Consider the following 19,703-nt stretch of genomic DNA (forward strand, 5'->3'; position numbering starts at 1 on the left):
ACACTTGTTAGGGAAATCTCTTATGATGTTTTGAAGATGACAAAATAAATCAAATTCTACTAACGTGTTTAATGGTTGAGTAATAGACTATGCAGATGATAGAATATGTAAACGATATTGTCAAAGTCTATACTTGGAAGAACCATAAGACTGAACGTAACACTTGTTCAAAGTCTGTTCAAAAGATTTTCAGACTTCTGTGTCAAAATTTGAAGACTACCAGACTGTAGTGTCAAAGTCTGTTTTACATCAGAAGTCTACTCACTCTGATAATTCCAGACTAAATGTGAATGAAGAACCGAAAGACAAACTTTATGCTGGAGCCAAACTTATTCAGATTGACATTCAGATTGTAAAGTCTATTGCACTCAGACTCTACTTCAAACAGAACGTGGCAGATATAGAACAAATCAGATTCAGAACGAAACAACTTGAAAGAACGTAACACAAGCCCCAAACATATAATGGCTAGTAATCTGGTTTAGATTCTACATCAAGATTGATTTGATTGACTCAATCTAATTGATTGACAATTGGATCTTGAAGACAAGAACTTTCTATACGAAGAAGCTCTACTTATGGAAACTAAGATTATGTTTGTATGGGCGATCATAATCAATTTGGGATTCTACTTCTATCACTCAACGGCTACCAAATCTTCTAGATACAGATCTGTCCAATAGGTAGATTGGAAGACAATCGTCGAGATACTATCCAACAGCTAGTTTGGAAGTGGAAGAGTATTTAAAGAGATCAAGGACCGATGAGCAAGTAAGAGACGGAGCGTAGAATTTATAATTTCAAAGTTTAAGCGACTATAATTTCAAAGTTTAAGCGACCTTTGATCATACACTTGTCTCTTGTGAGCTTAAATGTTTGTGATAGTGAGAGAAATACCAAAAGAGTGACTTAGTGAGATAGTGTGATCTACCTCTAAGTGTTTGCACTCAAAGTTGTAATCTTTTGTTGATTGCATAGTAAAATTCAACTAGAATGCTGTTAGCGTGGAAGAGTGGACGTAGGCTTGATCTAAGTCGAACCACTATAAACCTTGTGTTTCTATTCTCTTTCCCTGAACTTCTTTATTTTGTTCGTAGTTCTATTTAATTGCTAAAGTCTGAACTCGCTCAAAGTCTGTTGTTCTTCAGACTCAGTTTCAAAAGTCTACTGTTATTCAGATTCAGATTAAAAGTAAAGGTTTTCACTGCATTTTATTCACCCCCCCTCTAGGTGTTTATATTAGCACTTTCAACACTAATTATATAAACTAACTAATTCCTAACTAAATCCACCTAACTAATCTAATTGAACTAACTAAATACTAACTATATACTTAATCTAACTAAATTACCCTAAGCTTAATTAACCTAACTAATCCACCAATTAGCTAACTAATCCACCTCTAAGTGTCATTAGCCTACTAATTAGGGATTAGAACACAACTCACCGGTTTAGCACGAAAACCGGTTCACGGCAACGGCGGCGCGACTGTGGCCAAGACTCGGGCTGACGGCGAGGCCGAGGGAAGCTCGGACCGGCTGAAAATGGCCAACAAGCTTACTCGAGCTGAGAAAACTGGCACAAAAGCTGCTGGTTTCGGTCTCGAATTGCGAAGGGCTGAAGCAGGCTTCGAGTGGCTGACTTCGGATGGGCTGGGCTCGGGTGAAGGAGTGACAGAGACGAGCAGCTTGCGAGGGTTGCACGGCCACACGGAGCAAAAGAACCGAGGCGGAGAAAGCTCGATTGTTGCTGGACGTGAAAAATTGCGGTCAACAAGATGGGGAGTTCGTTGGTTTGACCAAAAGGAGACCAAGCTCGGTGGAAGATGTGGGCTTTGGCCTTCGGTGGGATGGCAGCAAGCTGTCTTCGTGGCAGCTTGAAGAGAAGATCCGGTGGAGGCAGCTTCGAGCAACTGAGAGAGAGAGAGAGAGAGAGAGAGAGAGAGAGAGAGAGGCTGGCAAAAAACGAGAGGACTGAAGCAGCTGGTCATCCGTGGAATTGGTCGCGCGAAGAAGACCGAAGCAGCTGGCGAAGCTTGCTGGAGACGCTGCTGAAGGGAGAAGTCAATCAAGTTTATCTCTTCAATTAAGTGCTTGGTCCCCCTAATACTTTTTTGAAAATTAATACCACAATTTATCAATTGATGCCAAAATTCAACCCCCAAACCATAGCTCCGAATTTCACTAAGTTTGGACCTTAATTTCTTCTCCGATTTCTCCAATTCGAAGTCCAATTTTGATGAAGAAAAAGCCCGCACAATTTCCACAAATTCCCATCACCAAGTAACTCGGCTTAGAAGTCAAAATTCCCTTCAAATAAGTCCATCCAAATTTCCATTCGTTTTCCAAATCGTCCGAATCGATTTTCCGTAAAAATCTCGGAATCTCCGAAAAATTTTCGGAGGATGAGTTGATGTTCCTAAAATGAATCGTGATACAAGAAAACTTTCAATTTCTGAAATCAAGTTCAATTTCGCAGTTAATCTCAATCTGATGTGATTTTAGTGCGTCATAATCTACTGGGTAGTTTTTATGAATTTTTAATACAATTGACCCATGGTCGATTATTTTCGAGCCACAACGTACATCTTCGACACATTGGCGACTCTCGGTTGTCGTGAAAATCTTGAGGTTTTAAATACGGACACAGGGTAGGAAAATGACAGAAAAAACGGTCTAGTGACGTTCGATAGAATTTTGCAATTAAGTGGAATCACCCACGTACTAATCACATACCTCTATTAAATCAATCTATCTCCGGTCTCTAATCGTTTTTGACGGTGCCGTAATGACTCTTGCAGATTAGCACGGTCGAGTAGTCAATTCTTGGTTGAATTCTCAAATCTATTGCGTTTAGATTCCTTAATGACTTCACCTTATAGGCTTGTTAACTCGTGAGTGGTCAACTCAAAGAAAAAGGATATAGGCATGTCGATGAAAAGCCTATTTCATCTCATCGAAATCAAACTCAAAAATTAGGATGTCACACGTTGTACACAATTTTTGGCACTTTCAGTATCCTTCTCCCTATGATTAAGTAAATTGTTGAAAGAACTTCTTCATGGAAACGTCCTCCTCGCCTCTTAAGCTAGTGTCCTCACTTCCAGGTGTGAGCTGCAATGGAGTTGGTATTTGGACTTTTGGAGTGTTGGACAAGGCATATGACAAAACTGAAATTGGGTGAAAGAAAACATTAAAAAAATGAGTGAAATTCTTTCTTTTTTCGCGGACTGGATGTAGTAGATAATGGTTATAAGATGAGTGAAATGTTGAGCAAAAGATTCAGTTTCAGGTCAAGTTCGAAGCAATAGTTGACATGCCAGCTCAGGTGATTCACGAACTATAATCTCTGTTTAATATTGAAGTTCCAAGTCAACATTTCATAGATGCCGATTTTAGTTATAATAATCACATGATAATATGTAAGGAACGAAATCATGAACAGGTCATATGAAGGAAAATTAATTATTAGCGACATGCTAAAACCTCCTTAAAACACACAAAGTAGAATTGGCGGGAGATGCAAAGATACAGGATCGAAGATTTTGGAAATGACTCGTTTTGTGAATGTTGCGGTTAAGTCAGGATTTCCTTTACCTCGGTGCTACCTCGAGTGATTTCAGTCTCATTTGGCAAGACCGATGCATAAAATGAGTTTTCGAATCATCTTGGGTTTCATGTTGACGTGTTTCGAATGCGGTTCGAACATGTTTGAAGTAGCTGCACGAGATTCTTATCGAGTGAATGTTGGTTCCATATTCAGCACATTGTAGCTGAGGCTTGAATTGTAAAGCTACAACACATTGACATAGTGCTGGATCACTTGCAAACAAAATATTCACATTTTACTCTACCAGGAGATCGAGGTTGTTCATGACATGATATATACACATTACGGTCCTCTCATGAAATAAAGGATCCAAGGTAACAGATCACTTGGACTTTTATTGTACTGCAAACCACTGTGCTTTGATCAAAGCGGAGGCCTCGGATTTCCCACACATCTAAGCGACATCTTTCTCCTTGAAAGTTATGGCCAGAGGAACCGGAGCATCCCTGGCTCTCTTCACATTTACTATGACAGATTCCCCATATCTCTCCCCTCTAGCGTCCATCATCTGCAAAATTAGTGAATCAAGCGCTTTAGTTCTCGTTTTCAATGAGGATAACTACTGCATAAGTCAGAGAGCTGAAGTTGAACTGCCATCGCAAACTGTAAAAGCTTGAGTTTATAGTGAACAGCTTTGTTTGTTTGTCCTGCATTTATAGATAATCTGTAATTTATCTTCTTTTCTTTCATTATTTACCATCCAAATTTCCTCATCTTGGAACTATTGTTGACCCCAGTTCATGCAGAGAGTGACAGGCCTTCAAAGCAATTCATTCCAACGAATGCGCTATGCACTTCTTAAGATCTTTGATAAAAATTCCAGAGTTCCGTTTATTATTTGCTGAATTCGCTTAGTTAACAACTTCAAAATCAAAATTGATGCTTGTTAGATCAAGAAAACTTTTACCTCTTTGATGTTCCGAACTTGTTTCCCGTTAAATCCCACAATAACATCACCGGTTCGAATGCCCGCATGATCAGCAGGGGATCCTTTAAATACCTGACGAAAATAAGAATATGTAAGGAACCGGCAATTTTGACAAATAAGGAGAATGCATGGTCTAAAAAGGCTAGCTTGAACAGCATTACGAAAATACAGTGACATTAGATTACGGATTTCCATGTGTACACAAAATACAAGTTCGTTGTCACAAAAGGTGTGGATCAATAATTATGGATCGACACTTTACTAGTGCAATGATACTTGAAAGCATGCAACATAAGTACAGAAAGCTTTCTTTGGGGTACTTTCACAAGGAACTGGTGGCACCGGCGTGGCATTAATGTCGCATATACAGTATGATACTTATCATGGCACAGTCAACAAGTGATGTTGGTTTATCAGATGGAACTTTATCTCCACACAAGGTTTTTCCATGTATAAGTTCAAATAGCACGTTTCATGAGAAAATAGAGAGGACAAAAGAGTAAGGATGACGAGCCAAACAAACAAAAGAGTGACCTTAGCTATGTATAAAAGGGAAGAGAAGGAAAACATTTCCAGATTTGCCGGAGGAATAAACCAAATGCACCTTTTGTACAAAGACGCCATCTTTAGCATTAGGAAATGTGGGGTAACTTTGTTTAAGTGCTTCGAAGTTCTCCCCACTGATGTTCCGCACAATCCATCCGAAATCCGGCCGTACAAGCCTACTGCCACAAGTTACTATCTGTTACCCGGGTAGAGATTATATGCTTGAAATATCACAAATTCTTTGCACACATACTCAAATAATTCATATAAGGAAATAAGTTTGGAGAAACAATAATGTAGAAGACTTTGACATGACCATTTTAGTTACTGATCAATTATAAGAAAGTAACTGTGTAAGCTTAAACTAGGTCAGACTATTTCTTTTCCGCCCAACACCAGGAGTTATCGCAAAGAAAGCAATAGAATAATCTGATTGCACAAGAACAGCAGGCACATTAGAATATAATGAAACACTTGCTTTAAAATGAATCACCCGTTTTATTAAAAAAGAAGGATAGGAGACAATTGATTCTTATACCAATGGAAAAGTTAATCACAATTGTTTGCATATCAAGCAGGTTTGAGGCAGCAAAAATAGAACTTACTGAAAATTCTGGAAGGGCTTTATGATAGCTGAAATAAGATCAACCGGTACAGCAAAGCTCACTCCAGATGCTATGTCCGGCTTCACATTCTCAACATTGACACCAATTACTTCTCCATCAACATTGCAAAGAGGACCCCCAGAGTTTCCCTTCCCGAATGAAGAAACAGTGGCAACTAGTGTCAAGTTAAGGAGCATACCATAGTTATGCCAAAAGAGCTAGCTTAAGTTGGACAGAGAAATGCATGCACGTTAGTTTACCATCAATGCCGTCACAGACCTCTATTTGATTAGACTGTGCTATGTACGGTCTACAATTCTGTATCATAAATATAGGTGGCCCACTAATGACGAGATATCCAATCGCCCTTTTTCATTTCTCAAGCTTCTAGAAAGTGTCCTGTAGCATCACACCTCTCGGTTAGCTAGACTTTACCCATATAACTAATTACCTTTATAGTTCCTGCTCTTCCCACATTGATGTAACACAGCTCTATCTCAGTATAGTAGTTAATGCACAGAGTCTGGTCTAGTATTATTAACGCTGCATATGTGAATGCAACAGCAAAAGGAAACAAAAACCAATCTCAGACAGGCAGAAAAACACAGGCATTGTTCCATCTTACTGGATTGATTGCACAATCTGTTTGTAGATACTCCATCATTCCTTCAAGTCCCAACTCATTGCCCGCGCGATGAACACAGCTATATCAAGCAAAAGAAGAGAAAAGGAACTGTCACTTTGTACTTATACATCCACGCTGTTGTGCAAATACAATCAACTAAGGAAAACAAAGATTTCGACAAAAATTAATTGCTTGGTCACATCATAAGTACAAATTGAATGACCTGATAATCCCAAGCGTTACAGTGTGTTGAAGGGAAAGTGGACAGCCCATGGCTATTGCCCAGTCTCCAGGACGAAGCTTACTAGATGAGCCAACTTTTGCTGTTGAAAGGGGAGAAGTTGGTTTTTCAGTCTTTACAATGGCAATATCAAGATCCACGTAAGCATCAACAACTTGGCCTACAACATCTTTCTTGGCTTCTTGCAAACGTACGAGAACCTGCGACATTCTTTCTGTAAGCCGAGAGCCCATGACTATTCATGTTTAAATCCACGAGTTTTGTCTAGAAAACAGAAGCGTTCACAATCTTTGTCGGAGCCTTATATAAAAATAGTCACCGTCCATTTAATAGTTTAAGCCTCTGGTTTTGGACTTTCTAGCACAACTAATTTTTTTATTTTTCAGCATAGTTATATTCGAGAAAAAAAAACAGAATATAACCCAAGTCACAGAAAGGGGTCTGAGAAATAATACTGGTTAAAGAGAATGAAAATTATGGCACTTCAGAGTTACATTCGAGGAAGCAATATGGGCATGCAAATCTCCACCGATCATGCAGATACTGGCAGAGCAATATGTTCCGTGCCTTCAGTTACATGCTTGTGTGCAGAGAAATAGAATGAGGATATAGTGAGCACAGTCGAAGGCTAACTAATCTGACAAAATTCTTTCCGATCCTTAACCATATGTGCAGGTTAGACGTCATCAAGTTCAAGATGATATCATTATAATAAGATCATGTGGTAGAGATAAAAACAAAGTCAAAAGCTTGAACTTGGGCCACTGAGTTTGGACAGCAAAGTACATCCTCAAACACCAACCTGCCCATCGGCTGAATATACCATGTTCGTTTTGTCGAAGACAACATGAGCACATGTTAAAATGTAGCCATCCTTATGAATCGCAGTTCCAGAACCTATCTCCCCGTCAACATCTGATCAGCAAGATAACGAAAGACTTCTCAGACAAGTGCCAAAAAAAAGAAAAAAAGCAACAAAATATTTTCAGCCAGGACGACTCAATAAGAGAAGGATCACATGGCATACTTTGCCCTCGATTTGGAGCACATAGACGAGCGACAGCAGGAGCGGTCTTAGCAGCAGCATGGGCAATTGTATCTCTGCCAAAGTACGCAAGTTTTGCATTTTCTTCAGATTTAGCAGAAGCTGCCTTACTTGTATCATAACACCTAATCCAACTAGTTTGAAGAGACTGGGACGGAAGTACTTCTGCAGGTTGCAAAAATAATAAAGGAACATATGATGACAGAGGAATATAGTGGTGTTACACATTGGTTTTGATAAAATTAGAAAGGAGACAAACCGTGTCGCCGCTGATTCAAGGAAATAAATGCCGGGGGAGGTGGCGTGAATTCTTTACGCAATTGGGGAGTATTTGCGGCCAATGGCTTTGATTCTGTTATTCAAATCAAACAAGGTAGTTCAATTAGAAAGGGTCTAACCACTGGGGTTCGCCCGGTGGCCACCCTTCCAACATGGAAGGGGGAGGTGAGGAGTTCAAATCCCCACCTTCTCAGGGGGGGGATGGGGGTAGGGACGCGTAAGTTTCGAGAGTGGGTTGCGACTCCCACGCCCTGCAAGAGACGGGGCACAAGTCTGCAAGTGAGTGTAGAGTAGGAATAGAGTAGGACTGATCCAAAAAAAAAAAAAAATTAGAAAGGGTCTCAACTACAACTATATTAAAACTTTAAATTTACTGGGGCTTGATTCCCTAACCCAACTTTAGGTCGAACCCCAATTTTCTTCCAAAAATTTTTGTCTGAAAAAAATTACAAAATTTCACTCTAGTCTCAAATCTACCCCATGTCCAAAAATTCCACAAGTTTCTTTAAAATTATCAGCATCAAGGCTAGTTCGAGGCTCATTATCATAATATATGTTTTCACCAACAACCTTATTTTCGTATGGAACAACAATGGTCTCTTGATACTGATAATTTCGAAAATACCCATGGCGATTTTTTGACGTGGAGCAGATTTGGAATTAGAGTGAAAGTTTGTGATATTATTTTAGATAAAGAAAAAAGTTTAGGATATAATTGGAATAAGACCTAAAGTTTGAATTTATTTTAGGAAATTAGCTCAATTGATTAGCAATCTGCTACCTACCCCAAAATCCTTACTACGATTCCAATGTAGGCAAGAAAATATGTTTCGGCCATTAGATATAACGGGTGTCTCAAGAGATTCACCTAGCCTTGGGATATGGAACTATTCAACCTATGTTCACTGGATGCATGTAGAAACACTAACATCTCTAGAGCAGTCACCTCAGGGTTCGTCGGCTATGGCCTACAAGCACTCTAACGGGCACACCATATCCGACGAACTCTTGAGCTTGTCCTTAATGCAACTAGACGCAAAAGACGCTCTAAACCGCAACCATTAGAACTTCAACCCTAAAAGGTGCACTACATATACTTCCTGTTTCTAGGCAAACAGGCTGAATGGCATCATATTAAGCATAGATTCACCAACATATAGCAGAAGCACTGGCATGCAATAGACCAAGGTACTTACTGCTAGCATTTGCATGAAACAGACCAGAGCGAGCAACAGCGATTCCCGCCATCTGTAGCATCAAAATTTACGCTGTCAAAAAGAAGAAAGAACGGAAAATTGTCTCTGCTATTGATACTTGAAATCCAAAATTGCTCTAAGCTTCCCCTCAGCAGTAAAAGTTTTTGCTGGCACGCTTGGGAAGAGAGCTATGTGCTGACAGGAGAAGCAGAAGCAAAATTACCTGTAGGAAGCTCCAGAGCAGAGATCAAGTGATACCCAGATTCTGTTGGCGTCTCCATCGAATGATTTCACACCTAAATACAGCTTCTGATTCTACCAAAAAAAAAAAAAAACCTTAATTGACTACTAAGTCAAAGTCCTTGATTAAAGGCTAGTTATTTGTGGGGGTTTTCGTATGTAAATAAAGAAAATGACTCCCAGGTTTCGTTTGCAAATGAATTTCGCGTTCCCGAATCAAATTGCCCGGCTGCCACCCACTTGTCCTAAAAAAATCGACGCTTGGTGGTTAATTAGTGACAGAGCCAACGTACAAGGTCTTGCAACGTTTGGGAGTCTTGGATTTTCATGCATAAACTACAAAAAAGAGATGGTTTCCAATGAAGCGTGTGATTCACCATTTCTTAGGAAAGAAGTAGCATTTATGCAGCAATGAGACGATGCAGACTGGTTAAATAGTGACAGAGCGAGCACGTGCACGTCATATTCTTTCCCTACCAATGATAAGAAGCACACGTGACCGTCAGGAAGCAGATATCTATTTCTGAGCAAGAGCAGGACAGCAGATCAATTCCCTTCTTGGAATTTAAGAAGACTAGGTCAATAGGGCCCTTTGAGAGTATGTTTCGCTTTTTGGTGTTTCCTACAATATACTAATCTTTTAAAAATTTATTTAAATGTACGGACTTTACTGATATAATAACCTTTAAGCTATTATAAGGATAACATCTTATTACAAATCACAAATTCTTATCAAAGTGAATCCCATAATAATTCATAATTATTTTTATTTGATTTTTATGCAAAATAAATTATAATTTTCACAATAAATTAAAGACCGTCATTTATTACACTTCATGAAGACAAGAGAGAGAGGGAGGGAGGCAGCAAGAGGGTACTATGATGCCATTCAATTTCATGTTGTTTGGAAATTTGTGTTTTTTGGAATTTCATAGCTACCACTCTAATACCACGTGTAGAGAAGCAAGTGATTGCCCAAGTGAAATAGACACTTCTTTATTAATAATATTATAGAAGCAAGTAAACTCTCCACACCTACTTCGCAATATTTTATTTGTAACTCTTCTCACCACTCACACTCTAACACTCACTGACACTTACTACGCTCACAAGCAACCCACTACAACACTGGCTTGTTTCTTGGGTTTTGAGGGAAGACCCCTAGGATAAACTTCTATACCCGGTGGTTAACCCCGCACGGGCTTGGGGGAGCAATTTAAGGACCTACTCAAGTCCTCTATGCTTTTGTTTTTTGGGCATATACACAAGTGGAGGAGGCTAGGCTATTTCTAACCTTTATACACCAATTATCTAACATATGATCTTTGACACAAGTGGGATTTTTGCTACTATTTTTCATGTTCGGACAAATCTGTAGCCACAAAGTTCTAGCTATCACAAACTGCCTAAAGTCTTGCAGCAATTGCTAGAAAAATCTAGAAAAATGTGTGGGAAAGAGGAGAGAAAGGCGGTGCTCTTCAACAGTTCTTATATATATATATATATATATATATATATATATATATATATATATATATATATATTTATTTGGTTTAAACCAGAAAATCACATATCACAAGCCTCTATGATAATCACATTGGATTAGTCACCACTAAACAACAACAAAAAAAGGGATGATTAGTTGGCTTTAAAATATATTAGTTGTTACCAATCGTCATCTATTCCTCAAAATAGAATAGTTCTTTTTTTTTTTGGTAAAGTCTCAAAATAGTATAGTTCTTTCTCTGTCACATGCTTGAAGAAAGACTCAAGATCCGACAGGATCCATTAGCAAAGGGCGAAAGACTCAAACCACTCTCCAAAAGGCTAAAACCGTGCTGTTGAAGCTTCAATCGCAATGCCAGCTTGCCTTCTAGGTGACTTTCAAAGTCGATTAATGAACATGAATGAAATTCTTTCTCTTTTTTCATGGACTGGATAATGGTTATAAAGTGAGTGAAATGTTGAACAGAAGAGTCAAGTTTCAAGTCAAGTTGGAAGCAAGAGTTGATATGCCAGCAGGTTTTTCACAAACTACAATCTTTATAATCCTACGTCAGCATTTCAAAGATGTCGATTTTAAATATGATAATCACATGATAATATGTAAGGAGCATAATCATAACCAAGTCATATGAAGGAGCAAGCGGTCGATGCGACTGGCTTGCGAAATAGTAATTGAACAACATGACCTCTATGGCCGGCATTGAAGTATCAAGCGGCCTATATAGCATGCTTGGGAAATAGTTACTGAATGATGTAGCTTGTGCAACCGGCATAGAAAGAAAGCCATCTTTGTGAAAAATAATGATGCGAAAGATAATGATACCAAGTTGAAAAAGATAATGATGCAGAAGATAAGAATTAAAGAATTTTTGTATATATCAATATACATTGATAAATAGTATGTGAAACTATTTATAGGCTTATTTAATAACTATTTAGGGAAATAATATAAACATAATATCATATATAATCAATCAAGAAGATGTACCATCGAATGAGATATATGCATAAGAGAAATGATTGGATAACACTCTTTAATATACTGTGAGAATAACAATCTATTTTGGAACACAAAAAATCAAATAACAAATAATTCTAAATTATTGTGGGACTCATTACTTCAAGAATTTGTTACTCACAATAGATTGTTATTATCATAGTACCCAAGGACTATCATGCTAGCAAAGCCCATATGCATAATTAAGTAAATATCATAATCTTGTTAACAATCCTTAAAACACTCAAGATATAAATGGCTGGAAATGCAAACTTGCCTTCCCTACAAACTGAGAATTAAAGATTTAGGAAATAACTCGGTAAGCCAATCTTGGGGTTGAGTTGGGATTTTCATTTCCTCGGTGCTATCTTGAGTAATTTCAGGCTCATTTGGCAAGGCCAATGTATAAACCAAGTATTTGAATCACCTCGGGTTTCAATCTAACGTTATCAGAATGTGATTCGCGCATTACACCAGCCAAACATGTTGAAAGTAGCTGTACGAGGTTCTCATCCAGCGAATTTCGATTCTATTTTCGGTACATCGTAGGTAGATTGAATTTTCGATTTCTGACGCATTGACATGGTACTGAATCACTTGCAACCAAAATAGCCACCCATTTTATTCTCCTCACCAGGTCAATGTTCTTTCATGACATGATACATGCCACGTTATTGCCCTCTCATGGAATCAAGGATCCAAGGTAACAGATCGCTTGGACTTTATTGTACTGCAAATAACAATTCATCTAGCAAAGTCGACATCAAGTCGAGGCCTCCGAATTCCTACAATCTCGCGACAGGTTTCTCCTGGAAAGTAATGGTCAGACGAACTGAAGCATCCCTGCCATCCCTGGCTCTCTTCACAAGTACCTCAACAGGTTTTCCAGATCTTTCCCCCATAGCATCCATCATCTGCAACAAGTTGGTGAATCAAGCACTTTAGTTCTCGTTCTCAATAATTATAAGTCAGAGAGCTGAAGGTGAGCTGCCATCGCAAACTGTAAGTGAACAACTTTGTTTGTTTGTTCTGCATCCATCCCTAATCTGTAATTTATCTTCTTTTCTTCCATTTTATATACCATCCAATACTCCTCATCTTGAAACTATTGTTGAGCAAAGTTCATGTAGAGAGTGACAAGCCTTTAAAGCCTTTCTCATTTCCCGTCAAGAATAGGCCGAAGTCAAGTAAAGCAAGTGCAATTCATTCCAACGAATGCGTCATGTACTTCCATGATAACTTTGATAATGATTCTGGGGTTCCATTTATTGTTTGCTCAATGCACCAAAGTAAACAACTTCTGAAGCAACACTGATGCTTTGCTAGATCAAGAATGCTTTTACCTCTGTTATGTCTCGAACTCTTTTTCCATTAAATTCCACGATGACATCGCGGTCTTGAATGCCAGCACATTTAGCGGGGGATCCTTCTATTACCTGATGAAGATGAGAATACCGGCAATATTAACAAACGAGAAGCATGCGATTGTCTCAAAGACAAGCTTGAACAGCATTATGAGAATAAAATGACGTTACATTGCAAATTTCCTTTGGTACACATGATGCGAGTTCATTGTCATGGAAGCGTGAATCGAGACTTTCACTAGTCAAATGATTACTTCAAAGCATGCAACATAAGTTGTCTCCTAGAGAGAGCTTTCTTTAGGGTGCTTCGACAAAGAAATGGCAGCACCAGAATGGCGTTAATGTTGTTTATGTGGTATGATTCTTATCGTAGCATGGTCAACAAGTGATGTTGGCTTATTAGGTGGAACAATTTCTCCAAACAATTTCATGAATGATTTAATGGGATAAGTATTACCGAAAGTCCTAAAACTAATCATGAAAGTGAAGTTGAGTATTAAAACTTTCAAAAAGTACAATCAAATCATAAAACTTTTCACAAAAGTGTAATTGAGTCTTAAAACTTTCAAAAAGTATAATAAAATCCTAAAATTTATTAAATTAGTGTAATTAAGTCCTAACACTTGTCGAGTTAGGGCAATCAAGTCCTAAAACTAGTTAATTTTCTATAAGTTAATAGAAGAACTTGATTGCATCAGCCTAACAAGTTTTATAATTAGATTGCACTTTTTGAAAGTTTTAAAACTCAATTTCACTTTCATAACAAGTTTTATAATTTTCAGTACACTTATCTTTAATTTAAAATAATATGTTTCATGAGGAGATAGAGAGGATAGAACAAAAGCAAGATGAAAAAAGACACACCCTTTGTACGAAGACACCTTCACTTGCATAGCGAAATTTGCGGTAATATTTTTCAAGTGCTTCGGAGTTCTTACTGAAGTTCCGCACAACCCATCCGAAATCGGGTCGTAAAGGACTCCTGCCACAAGTTACTATCTGTTACATAGGTAAAGATCATATGCTCGAAAAATCCTAAACTCTCTCAGAAAGACGTTACTCAAATGATTCATATTAGGACATCAGTTCGGAAAATCAATATTTGAAAAGACTTTGACAAGACCATTTTAGTTACTGATCAATGACGAGAAATTGTTACAAGTTTAAACTACAAACGTCATCGAACTATTTCTTCCTACCCAACATCTGGAGTTATAGCAGAGAAATGCAACAGAAAGGAACTGATTTCTCAAGAACAACATGCACATCAGAATATCAATGAAACAACTGCTTTAAAATGAATCACTCGTTATTTTACATAAAACAGGATAGGAAACAATTGATTGTCATACCGACATAACAATAGTTTGCATATCAAGCAGGTTTGAGGCACCAAAATAGAACTTACTGAAAATTCTGGAAGGGCTTTATGATTGCTGAAATAAAATCAACCGGTACAGCAAAGCTCACTCCAGATGCTTTTTTGAAGTTCCTCTATATTGACACCAACTACTTCTCCATCAACATTGCAAAGAGGACCCCAGAATTTCCCTTCACAAACAAAGAAAAGAATGCAACTAATTGTCAAGTTAAGGAGAATACCACAGTTATGCCAAAAGAGCTAGCTTAAGTTGGACAGAGAAGTGCATGCACTTGAATCTACCACCAATGCAGTCCGTGATGTCTATACACTTAGACTGCATTAGGTACAATCTACAATTCTTCATCATAAACATTTATGGGATAATAGGTCGCGGCCAACATTTCACAGATAGGCGGCACACTAGTGACAGGATACACAATCCCTCTATTTCCTTTTCTCACGCTTCTAGAGAGTCTCAAGCAGCATCGCACCTCTCTGTTAGCTAGACTTACTTTCCCCATAAAACTAATTGGCATTATAATTCCTATTCTTCCACATTAATAATAACACATATCTAGGAGTTTGAGCAGAACTTGTATCCTGATATAGCAGCTAATGCACAGAGACTCGTCTAATATTACTATCATCGAAAATGTGAATGCAACAGCAAAAGGAATCACAAACCAATCACAGGCAGGCAGGCAAACGCAGGAATTGTTGCATCTTACTGGATTGATTGCACAATCTGTCTGTAGATACTCTACGTGCATTCCTCCATCACTGATGTCTTTGCTCGTCCGACAAACATGACTATATTATGCAAAAGAAGAGGGAAGGAAGTGTCACTTTATGTAATAATTATACATCCACACTTTGTGCTAATACATTTAACTAAGGAAAGCAATGACTAGGACAAAAGTTAATGGCTTGATCAGTTGGTAGTACAAGATGAATGACCTGAAAATCCCGAGTGTAATAGTGTTTGGAAGGCAAAGTGGACTGCCCATGGCTATTGCCCAGTCTCCAGGATGAAGCTTACTAGATGAACCAACTTTTGCTGTTGAAAGAGAAGAACTTGGGGGATCGATCTTTATGATGGCAATGTCAAGATCAACGTAAGCATCAACAACTTGGCCTACAACATCTTTCTTGGATTCTTGGCCTACAACATCTTCCTTGGGTTTTTGCAAACGTACGAGAACCTGCGACATTCTTTCTGTAAGCCAAGAGCCCAGGACCATTCATGATTAAACCTGTGAGTTTGTCTAGAAAACAGGAGCATACACAATCTTTATCAGACCCTTAAATACAAGGAGTCACCATCCATGTAATGGTTTAAGCTTCTGGTCTTGGACTTTCCAACACAACTAGGTTTCTTTCTTTTTTTTTTTTTTTTTTTTTTCAATTTGTCAGCAGAGTTACGTTCAAGAACAAAGAGAATATAACCCGAGTCACGGAAGGGGCCTGAGAAACAATACTGGTAAAAAAATGAAAATTATGGCACTTCAGAGTGGCATTCTCATCAACATCGGGTCAAAAAAGCAATTTGGGCATGCAAAACTCCACCAATCATGCAGATACTGGCAGAGGCAATGTTTTTTATGCCTTTAGTTACATGCTTATATGCAGAGAGTAGAATGACAATATATCGAGCAAAGTCGAAGGCTAAGTATCTGACAAAGTGGTGCTCTTTCCGATTCTTAGCTACATGTGAAGTTTACATGTCTACATCAAGTACAAGATAAAGTCGTTAGTTCCAAGACATTGTGGTCGAGAAGAAAAAAAAGTGAGAAACTTGAACTTAAGCCACTAGATTTGGACAGCAAGGGACATATTCAAGCACCAACCTTCCCATTTGATGAATGTATCATGTTGGTTTTGTCAAAGAAAATATGAGAGCATGTCAAAATGTAGCCATCCTCATGAATTACAGCTCCAGAACCAAATTTCTCATCTGGAGGTAAAGAGAGACTGTTCAGATTAGCGCAAACAAACAAGGAACAGAAGATTTTCAGCCAAAAAGTCTCGATAAGAGAATGGTCACATGGCATACCTTGCCCTTGTTGAGCATATAAATGAACAACTGCAGGAGTGATCCCAGCAGCGGCTTCAGCAATTATACTGCGAAAATATCCCTTATTTGGTGTTGCATTTTCTTCAGATTTAGCAGAAGCTGCCTTGTTTGTATCATAACACCTAATCAAACTAGTTTGAAGAGACTTGGGGAAGTACTTCTGCAAGTTGCAAAATGAAAAATGGACAGAGGATGACAAAGGAAGAGTGGTGTTGAACATTGCTTCTGATGAAATTCAAAAGGAGACAAACCAAGTCGCTGCTGATTCAAGGAAAAAAATGCCGGGAGAGCTGGCGTGAATTCTTTACGCAATTGGGCAGGAGTCGAGACTGATGGCTTTGGTTCTGGACTCAAATCAAACATGGTAGCTTATCAAGTCACTGTCAACTACAAATACAAAAGAACTACAATTTGAATTGGGGATGTGCGACCCACTCCAAAATGCTTCATACAAATCCAACTCATGCAAGACAATACATTTCGACCTTAGATCTAATGGGTTGCTTGTGAGATTCACCTACCCCTAGGATCTGGAATTATCGAACCTACATCGATCAGTTGGACGCAATCACATTAACATCTCTATTTAAAAGGAGTGTCAGTCACACGGGCTCTGCCAGGTACGGCCTAGAACATTCTAAAGTGCACCGTATCTTACGAACTCTTGTGCTTCTACTTAATACAAAGATACGCAAAAAGATGTCCGTAACTGCAAAAATGAGAGATTTAACCTGGAAAAGTGCTCTGCTTATACATCGTGTTTCTAGGCAAACAGACCAAATCGCAACATATTAAACATAGATGCACCAACAGAAGCATCTGCATGAAGTAGACCAAGGTACTTACTGCTAGCATATCCATGAAATAGCCAGGTACCAGCAACAGCAATTCTCGCCATCTGCAGCATCAAGATTCAAGGGGCCAAAAAGAGAAAAAAGAGATTGAAAATTTTCTCTGCTAACGATACTCAAAAGCCAAAAGTTGCTCTAGACATCCCTCCAGAAGTAAAAATTTTCGCGGGCACGCATTGGAACAGAGCAACGTGCTGAGAGGAGAAGCAGAAGGAAACTCACCCGTAGGAAGCTCCTGAGCAGAGATCAAGTGATAACCCAGATTCAGTGGACGTCTCCAGCGAATGATCGGATCCTGCAAAGAAACGATCTTAAGCTGTTGCCTCCGAAGCCAGAGTCCTTGACTTAATGCAGCTTCTAGTTTGGTGAGGTTATCGTTTAGATATAAGAGGAAATGATCGCAGGTTTCATCTGCGGGTTTCATCTGCGAATAAAATATGCACCGCCGCGGTTCCATTGTCCTAAGAAAAATTGACACTTGCTGTATAGAATGGGATTCATCCATTTTCTTAGAAAAGAAGCAGCATTGATGGAGCAATGGCACACGGTTCATACTGGTCAAATGGCGACAGGAAGAGAACGTGCATGTTATATTACTTCCTAACAACTACAAGAAGCAACGTGTGACTGTTAGGAAGCAGACAACTATTTGTGAATTAGACAGCTCATTAATTTTCTTCTCAGAATTTAGGTCTCTTTGAGAGTACATTTCACTTTATAGTGTTTCCTACAATGTGCCTAAAATTTTAAAATATTTAGGGACGAGTGCAAAGTCTTAAAACTTGTTACGATAATGCGGTGAGTTATAAAACTTTTAAGAATTACAATCAAGTCTTAAAATTTATCAAATTAGTGCAGTTAAGTTCTTTTATTGTTTCCATCTAACTTGACTAACGAAAATGTTGATATTGCCTTTTATTATTTTATCTCTCTTAAGTGACGTAACCAATCATTTTTTGTAAAATATCTTTCAAATCTTAAGTTTTCCATTAGACAAATGCACCTATATATGTAAAAGCAGGACCTCACTCTCAATTTCTCCATCTCTTTAGAATAGTTTTAGGTATTTCAGCCTAAAAAATAACTTTTAGGCCCCTTGAAATTTCTCAAAAGAGGAAAATCACAAGTCAGTAGTAAATACATAAACTCAGCTTGCCCCCCATAAATAGATAAAGCTGAATAAACAGTTCTGGAACCATGAACATGCAGTTGCTATAGGCAAACGAAGCCTACAAATTGCTATTCTATAAATGTGATTACACTATACGAATTGCCAAGGTACTCAAGTTTGACCAAATCTTGCCCCATTAAAAAAAAAAAAAATTCTAGATCCACCCCCGTTTGAAAAATCTTCCGTTTTGCCCTCAGACATTGAAGACGACCTCTCTCCATATGGCAGACTGAAAATTTTACTTCGAAATCATTTGGAAGAAGCTACACCTTCAACCAAAAGGACAAACAGAGAGAGAGAGAGAGTCCTAAACGACAAAAAAAAAAAAAAAGGAGAAACTAATCTAGGAACCGTGCGCATCCGGGGAATCGAACCCCGGTCAGTACCGTGGGAGGGTACTATGATACCACTACACTAGATGCGCTTTGATGTTGTGGGACACATATACGATTTTGATTTTATCTTGCATTCTATAACAATCATATCGCAACGGTGATCAGCTAGCAAAAATAATGATCATATTAGATTGGTTGCTTTCAACTATATACACGGATCATGGGTCTTCCAAAAGGAAGCAAAAATCTACAGTGAGTTTGTGGTAGTATCTCTTACTATTAGTGCCATCAATTGAAATCATGATAATCGAAAATTCCATCCAATGGTAATGCAAAATCGGTAAAGTGATTAAATGAAGAGGTCAAGGACAACAATAGTTTTTCTTTTATTTTTATTTTTTTCCCTTTTTCTTGATTGCAAATCTCTATGCTCACAAGATAACAACAATTGTCTTTCTTCTTTTCCCCCTTTTTATTGATTGCAAACCTCTATGCTCACAAGATAATGACGGCTAACGACGAGCTTCGAGCGACGGAGGAAACCTACTGCTTTATTGGGGAGTCGAAGGTGAAGCGGAATCGAATCCTACAATTTACTTTTCGAAGATTTCTTAAAGGCGACGAGTTACTTTAACAAAATACGGTATCCGTTATTTGCTCCTGGACGACGGGATTCCATATTTGGCAACGCGTTAAGACTCAAGAAGGTGATCGATGCATCGACACGA

At 38.4% G+C, this 19,703-nt stretch overlaps 2 protein-coding genes and 1 non-coding gene across 3 annotated transcripts in view; all 3 read right to left on the bottom strand.

Annotated features, from left to right (window-relative positions):
* Window positions 1-17,516, bottom strand: part of LOC104417704 (putative protease Do-like 14) — a 55,221-nt gene extending 37,705 nt beyond the window's left edge. Inside the window, exons 1-5 of the mRNA XM_039300224.1 lie at window positions 17,430-17,516; window positions 16,598-16,778; window positions 16,392-16,498; window positions 15,502-15,746; window positions 15,273-15,354 (exon numbers count right to left, since the gene is read on the bottom strand). Of these exons, the coding sequence (XP_039156158.1) occupies window positions 15,273-15,354; window positions 15,502-15,746; window positions 16,392-16,498; window positions 16,598-16,778; window positions 17,430-17,516 (702 nt within the window). The remainder of the gene's footprint in view (window positions 1-15,272; window positions 15,355-15,501; window positions 15,747-16,391; window positions 16,499-16,597; window positions 16,779-17,429) is intronic.
* On the bottom strand, window positions 3,811-9,402 carry LOC104429279 (putative protease Do-like 14). The gene is made up of 11 exons (XM_039299243.1): window positions 9,298-9,402; window positions 9,075-9,126; window positions 7,859-7,951; window positions 7,582-7,764; window positions 7,357-7,469; window positions 6,537-6,754; window positions 6,314-6,392; window positions 5,689-5,837; window positions 5,142-5,262; window positions 4,517-4,609; window positions 3,811-4,117 (listed from the first exon to the last, which is right to left on the bottom strand). Exons 2-11 carry the CDS (start codon window positions 9,124-9,126, stop codon window positions 4,004-4,006), a joined length of 1,215 nt encoding a protein of 404 aa, XP_039155177.1. The 5' UTR covers window positions 9,298-9,402; the 3' UTR covers window positions 3,811-4,003.
* A 1,477-nt stretch (window positions 17,517-18,993) lies between the features above and the next one.
* Window positions 18,994-19,064, bottom strand: TRNAG-CCC. The gene has a single exon. It is a non-coding gene; the product is annotated as a tRNA-Gly (tRNA).
* Between the last annotated feature and the right edge of the window lie 639 nt (window positions 19,065-19,703).

Source organism: Eucalyptus grandis, chromosome 8 (genome assembly GCF_016545825.1).
Source record: "Eucalyptus grandis isolate ANBG69807.140 chromosome 8, ASM1654582v1, whole genome shotgun sequence".
NCBI lineage: Eukaryota > Viridiplantae > Streptophyta > Magnoliopsida > Myrtales > Myrtaceae > Eucalyptus > Eucalyptus grandis.

Coding starts and splice junctions, on each gene's coding strand:
- LOC104429279 (XM_039299243.1), bottom strand. CDS start 9,126: ATGGCGGGAATCGCTGTTGCTCGCTCTGGTCTGTTTCATGCAAATGCT. Junction 4,610..5,141: donor ATGGCGTCTTTGTACAAAAG/GTGCATTTGGTT, acceptor TATTTTCGTCAG/GTATTTAAAGGATCCCCTGC. Junction 4,118..4,516: donor AAGTTCGGAACATCAAAGAG/GTAAAAGTTTTC, acceptor CTAATTTTGCAG/ATGATGGACGCTAGAGGGGA.